Source organism: Diceros bicornis, chromosome 13 (genome assembly GCF_020826845.1).
Source record: "Diceros bicornis minor isolate mBicDic1 chromosome 13, mDicBic1.mat.cur, whole genome shotgun sequence".
NCBI classification, from domain to species: Eukaryota; Metazoa; Chordata; class Mammalia; order Perissodactyla; family Rhinocerotidae; genus Diceros; species Diceros bicornis.
The window spans coordinates 48,050,337-48,067,190 of record NC_080752.1 but is presented as its reverse complement, the minus strand read 5'-3'; the positions used below and the strand labels follow the sequence as shown (position 1 = coordinate 48,067,190).

Below are 16,854 nucleotides of genomic sequence, written 5' to 3'. Positions count from 1 at the left end.
CATCAAGAGTCAGCTTAAATGTTCCTTCTTCCCGGAAGCCTTTCCTGCTCCACCCCCTACACTGGGCTAGATGCTTTGCTTTGTGCTTTCAGAACATTCTCTGCTGCCCCTACCAGAGCACTTATCAAACAGGATAATTGCTTATTCGTCCTTTTCACTTTAGACCAGAAGTACTCAACTGGTGATGATTTTACCCATCCCCTCACCCCAACAGGGAACAAATGTCTAGAGACATTTTTGGTTTGTCACAACTGGAGAGCTTCTATTGGCGTCTAGTGGGTAGAGGCCAAGGATGCTTTTAAACATCCTACAAGGCACAGGACCACCGCCCACAACAAAGAATTATCAGCCCAAAATATCCATAGTGCCAAGGTGGAGAAACCCTACTCTAGACTGTAAATTCTGTGATATCCTTCTGCCCCGCACAATGCTGGGCACTCAATGTATCACAATAAATATTGTGAATGAATAAATACTACCTACTTGTTTTATGACACCAACCTCTCTGAGCCTCAGAGAAGTTCATCAAAGGTAAAAATACCTTATACTGTAAAAGCTTATCAAAAATTTAAAACACCTGTCATGCCCACCTCATTCAATGCATATGAGACTCAGGTAAGATAATGGATGTGAAAGTGTTTGGAAAGCACAAGTACACATCATGGGTTATGAATAATATTGTCATTATTCTAAAATCTCACTCTGATTTTGAGTTAAGCTGCTTTGGAAACACTTTAACATTTAAAAGTCAAATTTATCCCCCAGGATATTAATCTCTCCCTGAAATACTCATAAAAGTGATTAAAACAGTTCAAAAGAGCCCAACCCTTGTTCAAGTCAGCTCGGATGCATCAGTTTTGCAATTGACGAGCTTTGTTATGGGAGACACATTATGCTAGGGATCAGGCACACAGAAACGAGGCATTCATGCCCCAAAGGACTCGTGTATTCAAACAAATCACGATCTAAGCTGATAAACTGAGCAATAGAGGTTTGTGCAAGGGAGCACTGAGGAGGGAGAGGTTAACCAGTCTGGGAGGAGGTAGGAAGACTTCTCCAAGGAGGTGATGTCTAGTTGGACATGGAAGAATGAATCCCTTAACTAGGTAGTCAGGGTCGGGGAAGAAGTACAGCAACCTCAGGACCAGCTCACCCTCCCAGGCAAGATCTACTTTGTATTGCCTATTTTGGTCTGGAAATTTTACTGTACTGGGACTACGTGCCTGTTTGGACTTCTGAATTCTCATTTGAAAGCATAAGAAAATCCTCACGTTCGGATCTCTGTGTCTAATTGTCCCGTTCTATTGCAGTCATCAACTGTACAGATCCTGGGCACCAAGAACACAGCATTCGTCAAGTCCATGCCAGCGGCCCACACAGGTTCAGCTATGGCACCACTGTGTCTTACCAATGCAGCCATGGCTTCTACCTCCTGGGCACCCCAGTGCTCAGCTGCCAGGGAGATGGCACGTGGGACCGTCCCCGCCCCCAGTGTCTCTGTAAGTAGACGTCATCTACTCAAAATGATCAACCATACAGACTGACGGGGTGGCTGATGTCAAAGAACAGTCCTCGTGTGTGGGTGTATGTGTGTGGGTGTGGGGGTGTGTGTGTGTGACATCACAATGATGGTTACTCTGGCTGCTCCTGGGCTGTCAGAGCCCTTCTTGGGCCCCTCTTGGGTTAGTTGCCTTATCAATCCACACGCTCTCTTTCTTCCGGGCTGGAGGCCTATTCCTTTTCCTCTCTAGTACTGCCACCAACCTCTGCAGCCTTTAGGGATCCCTTCCTTAGGAACTAGCAGCCTCATGGGACACTGTCTCCCGTTTGACCCCTTCCTTGTTTTTCCAGAAAGACAACACATGAACCCCTTTCCTTTGAAAGACTAAGGCAGAAATGCCACAGACTCTGGAGGGAGACCAACCTGGATTTGAATTCTGACTTTGCTACTACACAAGCTGTGTGGTTTGAGAGAAGTCCATTAACCTCTCGGAGCCTCCATTTCTTCATCTATAAAAATAACTAATACCTATTCCATAGGGTTATTAGAGGATTAAATGAGAAAACCCATGAAAAGTGCCTAGTATGGTATCTGCTACTCAGTAAACAATAACTGCTTAAATCATTAGTAAGAATAAATATGGAAACAACATGTAAAAAAAAGATGGAGGAGGTGCTCGGAATCCTGACCCCTGGTTGCTAGCCTCACACATCCATATGAGAAAATCAGTCCCATGGTCTCCTGCTCTCTCTTCTTGTTCCTAAAGGTGAATCCTGAGGATAAGCCTCTCTCCCATCTTCCTAGTAGGAGAGGTGAAGATGCAATCCAGAGAGATTAGTGGGTATTGAGTTGTGGCCATTCAGTGGTCCACTTAACTTTGGTGGATCATATACATTTTGTAGACCCCCCGGTCTGATGACCCCATCTCTTTATGCCCTCGTGCCTCTAGGTATGATAGGAGACTAGTACAGCCACTCACTGCCATATTTCCCTTGTTTGAGGACCCCAACCTGGCCATCCAGCCCCATTATGACTGACAGATTGTTTGGGGTTGGAAATGGACAGCTACCTTGTACAGTGGGGCCAGCTGAGATTCAGAGCGGTTGGTGGTTTCAAATTGTATCTTCTAGTAAAATGAAGCTTTTATCATAATAAAATGACCCTATCTGTATTAACTTTTTACCCCAAAGCTTATTTTATCTGATTTTAATATTGACATTGATATAATTAATTAATATATAGTTATATTAATATAATTTATAACCAGCCTCCTTTGTTTAGTATTTGTGTATTTTTTATCATTTTACTTTTAACTGTTCTATATATATGTAAAAAGCATATAATTATGATGTTTTAGAACCTGACAATCTTTTCTTTCAACTTGAGGATTTAATCCCATTGGCATTTTTCTTCTCTTTTTTTTTTTAGTGAGACATAATTCACATACTGTAAAATTCACTCTCTTAAAGTTTATAATTCAGTGATTTTAATATATTCACAAAGTTGTGCAATCACCACCACTATCTAATTCCAGAGCATTTTCATCACCCCAAAAGGAAACCCTGTAGCAGTCACTTTCCATCCTTCACCACCACTCTATCCCGTGGTAACCATCAATCTACTTTCTTTCTATAAATTTGCCTATTCTGGACATTTCATATAAATGGAATTGTATGTGTGGCTTTTTGTGGCTTTTTTCCTTCCTAGCATGAGGTTTTCAAGGTTCATCCATGTTGTAGCATGTATCAGTACTTCATTTCTTTTTATGACTGAATACTATTCCATGTATTGATATACCACATTTTGTTTATCCATTCATCAGTTGATTGACACTTGAGTTGTTTCCACTTTTTGGCTATTATCAATAATGTTGCTTGTACATTTATGTACAAGTTTTTGTGTGAAGAGATGTTGTCAGTTCTCTTGGGTATATACGTAGGAGTGGAATTGCTGGGTCATATGGTAACTCTATGTTTAACGTTTTGAAGTTAAGTGTTTTCTAAAGTGGCTACACCATTTTGCATTCCCACCAGCAGTGTATGAGAGTTCCGATTTCTCCACATCCTCACCTACACTTGCTATTGTCCATTTTTTCATTATAGCCATTCTAGTGGGTGTGAAGTGGACTCTCACTGTGGTTTTGATTTGAATTTCCCTAATCTAACGATATTGAACATCTTTTTATGTACTTACTGGTCATTTGTATCTCTTTAGAGAAATATCTATTCAAATCTTTGCCCATTTTTTAATTGGATTGTTTGTCTTTGTATTGTTGAGTTTTAATAGTTCTTTATATATTCTGGATTCTGTACCCCATCAGATATATAACTAGCAAAATCTTTCTCCCATTCTGTGGATTATCTTTTCACTTTCCGGATAATGTTCTTTGATACATAAAAGTTTTTAATTTTAATGAAGTCCAATTTATGTATTTTTTCTTTTGTTGCTTGTGCTTTTGGTAGAATATTTAAGAAACTGTTGCCTAATCCAATGTCACATCATAATCCAAGACCATGTCGTCTGTGAATAAGCGTAGTTTATTTCTTCCTTTCCAACTTAGATGCCTTTTTTTTTTTTTTTACTTAATTACCCTGGCTAGAGCTTCCAGTACAATGTTGGATAGAAATGGCAAAACAGACATTCTTGTCTTGTTCCTGGTCTTTGGAGAAAAGCTTTCAGTCTTTCACCACTAAAGATGATGTTAGCTTGAGGGTTTTGTAGATTCCCTTTATCAGATTGAGGAAGTTCCCTTCTAATCCTAGTTTGTTGAACGTTTTTATCATGAAAGGGTTTTGGATTCTGTCAAATGCTTTTTCTGCATCTATTAAGATGATCCTGTGGTTTTTATTCCCTCATTCTATTAATATAGTGTATTACATTGATTGATTTTCATATGTTGAACCACTCTTGTGTTCCTGGAACAAATCACACTTGGTCATGGTATAATCCTTTCAATATGCTGCTGGATTTGGTTTGCTAGTATTTTGTTGAGGATTTTTGCAACTGTTTTCATAAAGGGCTATTGGTCTGTAGTTTTTCTTTCCTTGTGATGTCTTTGGCTTTAGTATTAGGGTAATACCGGCCTCACAGAATGATTTGGGAAGTGTCCCTGTTCTATTTTTGGGAATAGTTTGAGAAACACTGGTATTATTTCTTCTTTAAAAATTTGGTAGCAGGCCGGCCCTGTAGCTTAGTGGTTAAGTGCACGCACTCCACTACTGGCAGCCTGGGTTCAGATCCCAGGCGTGCACCGATGGACCGCCTCTCCAGCCATGCTGAGGCTGCGTCCCACATACAGCAACTAGGAGAACGTGCAACTATGACATACAACTATCTACTGGGGCTTTGGGGAAAAAAAGGAGGAGGATTGGCAATAGATGTTAGCTCAGAGCTGGTCTTCCTCAGCAAAAAGAGGAGGATTAGCATGGATATTAGCGCAGGGCTGATCTTCCTCACAAAAAAAAAAATTGGTAGAATTCAACAGTGGAGTTATCTGGTCCTAGACTTTTCTTTGTTAAAAGTTTTTTGATTATTGATTGATTCTCTTTATTTGTTATAATTCTATTCAGATATTTCATTTCTTCTTGAGTCAGTTTCGGTAGTTTGTGCGTTTCTAGGAATTTGTCCATTTCATCTTGGTTATCTAATTTATTGGCATACAGATATGTATGTTGATAGTATTCTCCTATAATTCTTTTATTCCTGTAAGTTTGGTTGCAGTAGTGTTCCCACTTTCATTCCTGATTTTAGCAATTTGAATCATCTGTCTCTCTGCTTTCCTCTCTCCCCACCCCCATCAGACTAGTTACACACTTGTCAGTTTTGTTGATCTTTTCAAAGAATCAACTTTTGGTTTAGTTTATTTTCTCTATTTTCTATTTCGTTTGTCTCTGCTCTAATCTTTATTATTTCCTTTCTTCTGTTTGCTTTGGGTTTTGTTTGCTCTTCTTTTTCTAGTTTCTTAAGGGAGAAGTTTAGGTTGTTGGTTTGAGATCTATTTTCTTTTTAATGTAGGCATTTACAGCTATAAATTCTCTTCTGAGCACTGCTTTCCCTGCATCTCATGAGTTTTGATATGTTGTTTTCATTTTTGTTCACCTTAAAATATTTTCTAATATATCTTCTGATTTCTTTTTTGACCCATTGGTTATTTAGGAGTGTGTTGTTTAATTTCCATTTATTTGTGAATTTTCCAAATTTCCTTCTGTTATTGATTTCTAATTTCATTGCACTGTGTTTGAAGAACATACTTTCTATGATTTCAATCTTTTTAAATTCATGGAGACTTATTTTATGGCCTAACATATGGTCTATCCTGGAGAATATTCCAGGTGCACTTGAGAAGAGTGTGTATTCTGCTGTTATTGGGTAGAGTGTTCTATAGATGAATGTTAGGGTTAGTTGGTTTATTGTGTTGTTCACTATACTTCCTTGTTGATCTTCTTTCTGGTTGTTCTATCCATAATTTAAAGTAGGGTGTTGAAATCTCATACTATTATTGTTGATTTGTCTATTTCTCCTAAGTCTGTTTTTGCTTTATGTATTTGGGTGCTATGTTGTTAGGTGCATATATGTTTATAATTGTTTTATCTTCTTAATAGATTGATCCTTTTATCATTATAAAATGTCCTTCTTGTACAATTTTTGTTTTAAAGTCTGTCTTGTCTGATGTTAGGATAGCCACTCCAGCTCTTTTTTGGTTACTGTATGCATGGTACATCTTTTTCCATCTTTTTACTTTCAATCCATATGTGTCTTTGAATTTTAAGTGTGTGTCTCATAGCATATAGTTGGATCATGTTTTTTATCCATTTTGTTAGTATCTGCCTTTTATGTGTTTAATTCACATTTAATGTAATCACTGACAAAGTAGGTTTTATATCTGCCACTTTGCTATTTATTTCATGTATCTATGTATCTTGTATATGTATCTTATGTATCTGCTGATTCTCACTCGTGAGAACTTGTTTCTCATGTGATTTATTATGTTTACATTGTGACCTCTTATTTGACTGATCTTAATCTATGGGAACCATGAATCGGGCTCTCAGTCTGGTAGAACCCAAAGTCTAAAAACAGGCTAGTCATTATCTCTCAAAAAAATGGTTAATTCCTAGGGATGGCCCCATGACATAGTGGTTAAGTTCTGCGCATTCCACTTCGGCAGAACTCGTCAGCCACGCTGTGGTGGCAACCCACATGTAAAGTAGAGGAAGATTGGCACAGATGTTAGCTCAGAGCTAATCTTCCTCAGGGGCAAAAAAAAAAAGATTAACTCTCAATAGTTGCTCATATTTTCTATTCTAGAAAGCCACTGGTCACCACTTCTTTTTCTCATTGGGATTTACAAGGTGCTGAACTCTACTTACACTAATTCCTGAGACCACCACATTAGGGACATAGAAACCAAAAGACAGAACAGTTTCTTCTTTTCAGAGCAGGTTTTCCCAGGGCAAGCAATCAAGACAGCAGTGTTTATTACTTACTCTGAATATGAGTTTCTGCAAGATTCCCAGAAAGGGGATACACTAACATCAGAACCCAATCAGCCTATCTACTTGTTGATGGGGAAAAATATAGAAGTTTTTCCCTAGTTTTGGTGAGCATATTTCAAAAACACCAGACCCTGAGTAACTTTTCCCTGGTTGTAAGGTTCTAGATCCCAGGTGTCTCCCAGTGAAACCATTTTCACTGATGTTTCATGATTATCATGACATTGTTTTAGTGGACTAACTGCATTTCTACTTCTGGAAGATCTAAGTACCTGTGAATAGAGTTGTGGCAAACTGTAGAGGACTTTACGTATCGCCTGGTCAACCAAGTCAATGAAAAAATCAGCTGTTCCTTCCAGGTGAAGGCAAACTGCTTTAATTGGTATAGATGTGCAGGAATCAAGGAAAATGCATGGTCCAGGTCTATTATTGTATGTCGTTTCCCTGCTAAAGTGCTTTAGAAGCTCTGGAGTCTGGCTGGCCATTAGTACAACTCTCATGCTTGGGGTCTAGGAACCAGTGAGGGGGTTCTTTTCATTTTGCTGTGGGACTCAGCATGGCCCACACCCAACCATGATTTGCTGATTAGTATTATTATTTTTTGCTTAATTACAATTTTATACTTTCTCATTCCCCTTTTACATGTATATTCTCTGTAATGCAAGAAATCTGCTAATATTAGGAGTACTAAATATCTATCTTGCCTATTTTTATGTACACATTTAAACTTAACTTGCAGTTAGTAGCTAGAGAGCCACTGCAGAAGCTGGAATGATCCAAAGAGATCCCGTTTGGACATGGCATGAACATTAAAAATGTTTTAAAATTTTTTTATGTTGACAAATTGAGAAATACAGCAGGAGCTATTCCCCGTCTCTTTGTTCTTCACCTCCCTGATTTGTATGCAAATATACACTGAATGTAAGTTGTTTCTCTTTATTGTCATCATATATCCTTTTCTTGTTTTTGTTATCCACAGCAGCCAAATGGTATTGTCATTGTTTTATCTTTTGTCACAAACATTATTATTGTGTACTACTTCTTCCTTCTTTAAAAGAACAAACCACAGGAAGGGAATAAAACAATGGAGTATATTCCAGTTGCTAAATTTACAGACACACAAGTAGCCTAGATCAAACCAGTGACAAAAAAATAATTTCAGGCATTGCATATACTTTTTCAGAGATTATTAGATATTACCATAAAGTAACACTATGCTCAAATTTCCCAAAGAAAAAATTTAAAGCCAAATAATAACATCAGAAAAAACAAGGGGCCGGCCCGGTGGCGCAAGCGGTTAAGTGCGCGCGCTCCGCTGCGGCGGCCCGGGGTTCGCTGGTTCGGATCCCGGGCGCGCACCGACGCACTGCTTGGTAAGCCATGCTGTGGCGGCGTCCCATATAAAGTGGAGGAAGATAGGCACAGATGTTAGCCCAGGGCCGTCTTCCTCAGCAAAAAAAGAGGAGGATTGGCGGATGTTAGCTCAGGGCTGATCTCCTCACAAAAAAAAAAAAGAAAAAGAAAAAACAGCCAGCTGCTATCACAGAAATCATTATGGGTAGCCAACATGTGTATACATATATACACCAATAGACGTAAACAAAATTGTTCTTATCAGCCTTATTCCTAAATGTCTAGAACTGGAAACAACCCAAATGTCCATCAACAGGAAATGGATAAATAAAATGTGGTATATTCACACAGTGGTGTGACAGTCAACCTTGAAGGTGGCCTCAATGACCCCTACTTCATGGTATTCATGCCTTTATGTAGTATCCTCCTACATGGTACCAGGGTTGGTCTATGTGAAGTGGTGATGTGACGTCCTATGCTAGGTCATAAAAGACATTTCCACCTCCACCTTGCTTTCTTGGGTCAGTCGCTTTAGAGGAAGCCAATCAAGCCTTCAGATGCCTGTAGCCACAGCCAACATCATAACTGCAACCTCATGAGGGATCTTGAGCTAGAACTACCCAGCTAAGCCATTCCCAAATTCCTGACCCTCAGAAACCAGAAGCAATAATAAATGCCTATTGTTGTCTAAGCTTTGGGGAAATTTGTTACACAGCAACAAATAACTAATACAAATGTTACACTATATAGCAGAGTCAGCAAACTTTGGCTCATGGGCCAAATCTAGCCTATGGCCTGATTTTGTATGGCCCTTGAGCTAAGAATGGGATTTTTATATTTTTAAAGTATCGTACAAAAACAAGAAACAAAGAAGAATATGCAACGGAAACTGGATATAGCCCACGAAGACTAAAATATTTACTATCTGGCCCCTTACAGAAAAGGTTTGCCAACCTCTTGTATATTACAATGATAATAAATTACTGCTACACACAGCATAGACGAATATCATAGACATAATGTTGTGTGAAAGAAGCTAAATACAAAAGAATATGTACTGTATGATTCCACTTATATAAAATTCAAAAGAAAGCAAACTAATTAATGGTATAAGAAGTAAGATAGCAGTTTACTTTGGGGAAGAGAAGGGGGTAGTGATAGGGAGAGGGCATGAGGGGGCTTCTGAGATGCTGGTGATGTTCTATTTCTTCATCTGGGTGGTGATTACATGACTGTATTCACTTTGTAACAATTCATTATGCTGGACACTTATGTGTTTTTCTGTGTGTATGCTGTATTTCCACTAAAAATAAGTTTATTAGAGAATGCAAATTGGACAATTTCTGGAAGTCCAAATATTTCTAATAAGCAATCATAGAATCATTTAAATTATAATTGGAAACTCCATTTCTTTCGGAAGGACAGAATTCACTGGTAGTATTAAAACAGTATTTCAGAAGGGAGTCAATTACAGTGCTTAGGACTGTGGCCTCTGGAGTCAGCCTGCCCTGGTTTCAAGAACTAATTCTACCGTAGAATAGGTCTGTCACCTTGAGTAAGTTCCTTTTCCTCACCAAGACTCATTTTCCTCATCAGTAGGATGGAGATTAAAATGGTGCCTACCTCATAGGGTTGTCTTAAGGAATAAATAGTCTAATCCTTCAAGCTCATGGTATCAGTTATCCATTGCTGTGTAACAAACCATGTCAAAACTTAGTGGCTTAAAATAGCAACTGTTTTGGTTTTCTCACAGTTCTGTAGGTCAGGAATTCAGGTAGGGCTTACCAGGTATATTACCCTGGGTTCACCAGAGAAACAGAACCAACAACAAATAAAATATAAATATATATATTTATATAGAATTACCTCACACCATTTGGAGACTGAGAAGTCCTAAGATCTGCAGTTGGCAAGCTGGAGACTCAGGAGAGCAGATAATATAGTCCAGTCCAAGTTTGAAGGCCTGAGACGCAAGAGAACCAATAGTGTAAATTCCAGTCCAAGTCTGAGTCCAAAGGCAGGAGAAGACTGATGTCCCAGCTCAAAGACAGTCAGGCAGAGAGAATTCTCTCTTCCTCCACTTTTTGTTCTACTCAGGCCTTTAATAGATTGGATAAGGCCCACTCATATCGGGGAGGGCAATCTGCTTTACTCAGTCTACCTATTCAAATGTTAATCTTATTCAGAAATGCCCTCAGAGAACAATGTTTGACCAAATATCTGAGCATCTTGTGGCCTGGTCAAGTTGACACATAAAATGAACCATCCCAGCAGGAGGACTCATCTGTGCCCCAGGCGGCTCAATTAGGACTGGAGGATCCAAGATGGCCTCACCTACATGTTTGGGGCCTTGATACTGGCCGTTCTCCTCCATGTGGCATCTCTCCTGGTAGCCACTCTCTCCAACAGGATGGCTTGGTCTTCTTTACTTGGGGGCTGAGTTCCTAGCAAAAGAAGAAGTTATAAGATTTCTTAAAGCCAGAGCTCAGAATTCCCAAAACCTCATTCTACTACATTCTGTTGATCAAAGCAAGTCACAGGCCAGCTTGGATTCAAGGGAAGAGGAAATAATAGATCCCACCTCTTGGAGTAGGGGGAGTGACGTGCATGCACAGGGCTGGGAAGAATTGTGGTGACCAACTTTGCAGACAGTGTACCGCAGTCGACCTTGAGACCACCACAGTTCATATCCTTCCCATATGCGACATACAATTCCTCACCCTCAAGACCTCCAAAGTTGTATCCATCTTATTTTAGTTATCTATCGTGTAACAAATCACCCCTAAGTATAGTGGCTTAATGCAACAACCATTTTATTGCTTATGATTGGCAATTCAGGCAGAGTTTAGTGGAGACAGTGCATCTCTGCTCCACGTGTTATTGGCTGTTGTGACTCAGCTGGGCCTAGAAGATCCAAGAAGGCCTCACTCACATGTCAGGTCCTGGCTATCAACTGGGGCATCATGATTGTTCTCCACATGGTCCCTGTCTTCATGTGATTTCTTATCATTTAGTAGTCTAGACCAGACTTCCTTATGTGGTAGCAATAATATTCCAAGAAAATGAAGGCAGGAGCTTCCAGGCCTCTTAGGCTGCAACAGGTCCAGTAACATTTCCACCACATTCCAGTGGTCAAAGCAAGTCACAAGGCCAGCCCAGATTCAAAGGGGAGGGTAAACAGTCTCCACGCCTTAATGGGAGGCATTGTTAGCAGTAGTCTCTGCAGACACTCTACCACAAGCACTTAGAACAGTGCTTGACATACATTAAGACCACAGTGAGAACTGGAGATACTCAAGACCTATTCATGCCATCCCTGTGCCTGGCCAAAATTCCATCATCAGGGTAGCATTGGCCTACCCAGATTTTATTCCTTTGGTCACCTGTCCTAGTCACGATCTACGCCATGCCCTGTGCCCTTTCTGGGTACAAGAAATTACTACAAGGATCTCCTGCCATACGCCAAGGTTTAGTCCATCCAAGTCATTATCATCTCTTCTTAAATTACTGCATTACCCACCTTGTTCTTGCTCCACTCTGGAATGTTCTCTACACAGTAGCCAGAATGATCTTCTTAAAATGTAACTCAGATCATATCACTCCAGTAGCCTCCCATCATGCTTATAATAAAATCCAAATTCTGTGCTATGATCTGGCTCCTAGCAACCTCTCCACCCATGCCTTCTTCCATTCCTTCCTTGCTCATTCTATTCCAGCAGCCCTGCTTTCTTGTCGTTCCTCAAACACACCAAGCTCATTCTGGCCTCTGGGCCTTTACCCCTGATGTTCCTTCCCTCAGAACACTCTTCCCCCAGATCTTGCATAGCTGGCCTCTTCCCATCACTCAAATCACTGCTCAAATGTCACCTCCTCAGAGAGATCTTCCCTGACCACTGTACTCAAAAATAGCCCCCTTCCACCCCTGAACACCTTTTCCTGATGCAGCTTTATTTTTCTTCATAGCACCCCCTAGAATTACTTTTTTCTTATTTATAGTCTCTCTTCTCCACTAGAATGTAAGCTCCGTGAGGGCATAGACTTTGTTCTCCCAAACACATAAAACAGTGGCAGCACATATAATAGATACTCAATAAATATGTGTTGAATACAGGACAGAACCTGGTGCCCACCTGTAGCAAGAACAGGGGAAGGGAAAGCCTGGTGACATTGACAGCCCTGCCCTGCCCAGCCTGTACATCTCAACTCTGGTATTCTAACCTCATCACTGGTGTGCAGTTACACTTGGTGTTTCAGAAAGGGAACTTTCAGGCCAAAGGAGAAGGTCAGGGTCAATTGATGTGGGCAACTATAAGATGCAGTTGGAGAAGGACTTTAACTGACCCTCATTCTGGAATCTGTGGCCAATGCAGATAGTCCTAGGATGACAGATAGCCCATTTCGCCTTATGTATACTATGTGTACCACCTTCCTGCCAGAGATGTCTTGGGTATGTCCTACAGCAGTGAGGAAATAGGGAGGGGTGAGTGCAAGAGGCAGGAAAGGAAAGAAATGAATATTGTTGTGTACCTACTACACACTGAGCCATTTCACAGGTAGTATCTCATGCAGCTCTTAAAACAACAGATATTAATCTTCATTTCACATGTATGGAAACTGTAGAGTGAGATGAGTGGGCATTGTCTGCTGATGTCAAGTGGGTGTGCTGGCGGGAAGTTGGCTTCAGTAGATACCCGAATTTCTCTTCTTCCCTGCCTGTCACTAGAGAAAGCCTAGCGTGTGTCCTGTGATGAGCATCTATCCCTGCGCAGAGTTACTGAGATGTTTGCTCTTCCCCACAGTGGTGTCCTGTGGCCATCCGGGCTCTCCACCCCATTCCCAGATGTCGGGGGACAGCTATACTGTGGGAGCGGTCGTGCGCTACAGTTGCACCGGCAAGCGGACTCTGGTGGGAAACGCCACCCGCATGTGTGGGCTGGACGGACACTGGACAGGCTCCCTCCCCCACTGCTCAGGTATGGGGCTGGTGTGGGGGAACGGGCTCCAATGGAACACTTGGCTGGTGGGAGATGGACGAGCTCCCAAGGTGCAAGTGTGACAGATGGGCGAGAGGGAAGCAGACCTTTGAACCCTCATCCCATTCCTCCCAGGCAGAGAGCACAGCTTTCAGAGGTCCCAACTGGACTTCAGCCCTTGATGGTCTGAGTCCAGCTTCATCCCCTCAGTCAGCTCTGGCCAAGCCCATACAGCCAAGAGATTGCACAACTAGGGAGGATACAAGTTTGTGAGGTCACCTGTGGCCAGAGTCCTGTGCAGACAATTGTTTCCACGAGTTCCTGGGACTAGTCCAAGGCTCCCTGTTGTTCAGCCCAGGTCCAAACCCACTCCTCTGTTCTTTCCTTCCCTGTTGGGGACTCCCAGGCCCCAGCCTACCTCCCTTTTTTTCTTATCCCTGCTTCTCCCACTCGTCCTCTGTCCTGGTTGCCTATGGGTTACACTTCTTCTGCGCTGCCCTAACACACCAGTCCCCAGACCTTTCCTATTAATAAATGTTTTACTGTTGATCTCCATGAGAACACTGACAGATGTTATCAAAATAGTGAAGAAACTGCCAAAGCTCCCATGCCCGTTATTATCCAAACCAGAAACTCATCTGTAATGTCATAACAATAAAAAATATTTGAAATTGAATTGTCCCACCAATGATAGAAACCACCAAGCCAAAAACGAGCACCCTGCAGCTTTGTCTTCTCTGAGGTGAGCCTGCCTAGCCCCAGAAGGGATCCCCTAGGTATGTTTCCCTCAAGAAAGCAGCTGCTCAAGTAGCTTGTCGTGCCTCAGGGAACCCACTTTGGCATTGAAATTAACTCCTATCCCTGCCCACACCAGATCCCCTCCAGGGGTGAGGATCCCGACCTTCTAATATAGAAGGCTTCTTCTTGATGTGAGACCTCACTCACGAGATGTGCAGCTGCCCTTGCAGTTTGGGGTTTCCATACGATCCTATCTCCCAAAATTTAGGACACTGCCAGAATATTGAACCAACTACTAGTTAGGTCTCCCCAGAAATGAGAAGTTCCCTAAGTACTGGCCACTGTTTCAAAGGGCTGTTGGCTGCCCAGGACAAATCCAGTCACATCACTCTATATTAACACCCAGGACTGTGGCCCCTCACCCCTATTAATCTCGTTAATCACCCAGTTCATGAACTGGGCAGGTCTAGGTATGAGCCACAGGGACTTCTTTAACTTTAACTAGAGGAAGCCCTGTTAATCAGGCCCCTAGCTTCGTTCTGTTTGGGCTTCTGATGGAAGTGACTTGGGGAGGATGGCATCAGGAGGACAAGGGTCATGTGTATTGAGGTCCCCTGAGTTATCCACGGAGCAAGTCCCAGGAGGACGAGGCATTCCCAAGAGGAAAGCATGCATTTCCCATCCACATGCCCATCCAAGCATGCATTTGTTCCAGTCTCTTCTGTCAATAATCCCTTTGCATAAAGCTCCTCCCTCTAGACACTTCTGTAGGACATTGGGCTAATGGTGTCCTTAAAGTCTATTTGATCTATTTTGGGGATCTTTGTTCTCCATGGGAAAGAGAAGTGCAGAGTAGAGGAGAAAGAAACCAGAAAGAAAGCCCTGAGCATCTCCTACCCGTTAGCATATGGAACCCAACCACACAGTCATTCTCCTGGCCCATGGCATGGAATCCAAAGTCTTTTCTCCCAAACTAATTTCCCTTCCTTGGAGTTGTGTTAGCAGAGGCTGGAAAATGACCTACTAGAAATATTACAGAAACAATTCTTGTCTGGAGTAGAGAATTAAGCTAGAAAACCTCCAAAACCCCTTCGACCCTGAGAGTTCATAATTTTGTGACTTTCTAAGTACTGGTCCTGCTTGTGGAAGAAGGGACTCTTCCTTGGCTACATCAAAGGTCAATAGGGGAGACTTACAAACAAGCTAACACCTTGGTGGCATAAAAAAGTAAGAAGCAAGAAAAGAACCTTCAGAGGACATGGACTGCACTCACTAGGGGGTGTATTGCATTCAGCTGTATAAGCTCTGAGCCTGAGTATTCTGAGGAATAGTTAGTGGTCTCATTTCTCCTGTGTATCCATCAAGGATGACAGACACTTAGGAGACCAGAATCATGGGCAGAGCTTTCCTGGAGACCTCTGAGGACAAGATCAGAAGGAAATCCATAAATGCTAAGGCTGAGGAATGAATGAATCTTAAATGCCTTAGATAAGAAAGTGGAAGATGAGAAGGAGATTAGGAAGTAATGCTAGGTGTGCGCTAGTGAGTAGAATATAATTCCTCCCTTCCTGAAACTTACAAATGTCATCTTCTGCAACAGCATCTCCTACCAGTCCTAAGAAATGAGCATTCAGGAGTTCCAGGGCCAAATTTGTGAGCCTCATTCTGTACATTCATGCACCCAGATGATGCATAACAAAATTTCCTGAGTCCTTGAGTCATAAGTCCCTGGGCCATCAGGGACATGCCAAGATTTCTAGCAGTTAAGACATATTTGGGGAAGTTCATTGCCTCTCTCTTCAGTGTTGTCATCTTGCTGAAATACTTCTTCAGTAAAAGAGTCAACAGTTGCCATCTACCCCCGTGCCCCACACTGCAGTGGGGGCCATTCTGTCAGATAAGCACTTAGAACTGGCAAGGTCCACTCTCGAGCCTATTGTACGATAGTGCTGTCTCCAGCTGAGGTCAGCTGGCTAGTGTGGGAGTAGAGTACTCACCATTAGGGCTGCCTTCAAGGGGACCCAGTACTGCCTGTTGCATCAGCTACATCCTGGAAAACTTCAGAAGATAAGAAAACCTGGCCAAATGTCATGGGCCCTCTTTTTTTAAAAGTTTGAGTTGAAGGTTGAATGAATCCCCCTTCCTTGGTAGGGAGCAGAATGGGCAACATGGGGTTATATTGTTCTCATAGTCTGAGACTAGACTCGAAAAGGATTTAATTCCAAGATTGAGAGGAAGAGATGTAAGTGGTAAATGGTGGGGTATACGTGACTTAAACATTTCTTTACTCCAACAAACTAAAGGTAGTCACTCAGATGTTACTATCTGATGCCCACACATGTGGGTTCTTGAGGAGATACATTCCATATCAGTTGGAAACTTTATCTTCTCATGCAGTTGCCATTTATGCGTTAATTTTCCTCTTCCTTCCTCATGCTAACCATGGCCTCGTCTGATCCAGTGATGTCTCTTATACATCTCTGTTTTATGAGATGTGCTGGTTCCCAGGCACTAAATCTTGTGGCTTTGTCTCCTGTTCTCTACCCTCCTCCACCTCTTGGGTCCATTTGTACAATATCAGAACCCAGATAAATGCAGAAATGTAGCAAGAGGCAGGGGGGCAAAGAAAGAATGAAACCACAGAGTCTAAAACATTTAATCTAGAGCTCACCTGTGTGGCATAATTTGCGAATAAGCAATCCTCAATTGAAGGCCAAATCTCAGGATTCAAGCCGGGTTCTTGAGAAGGTGAAGCTATGCTAAGGAGTTCGGACTTTATCCTATAGGCAATGGGAAG

General features: G+C 41.8%; 1 protein-coding gene across 2 annotated transcripts in view; it reads left to right on the top strand.

Moving 5' to 3' along the window:
* CSMD2 (CUB and Sushi multiple domains 2) overlaps positions 1-16,854 on the top strand; it is a 606,380-nt gene that overhangs the window by 557,661 nt on the left and 31,865 nt on the right. For both annotated transcript variants that reach the window (XM_058553610.1, XM_058553609.1), the window contains exons 55-56: positions 1,311-1,499; positions 13,146-13,319. In XM_058553610.1, the coding sequence (XP_058409593.1) occupies positions 1,311-1,499; positions 13,146-13,319 (363 nt within the window). The remainder of the gene's footprint in view (positions 1-1,310; positions 1,500-13,145; positions 13,320-16,854) is intronic.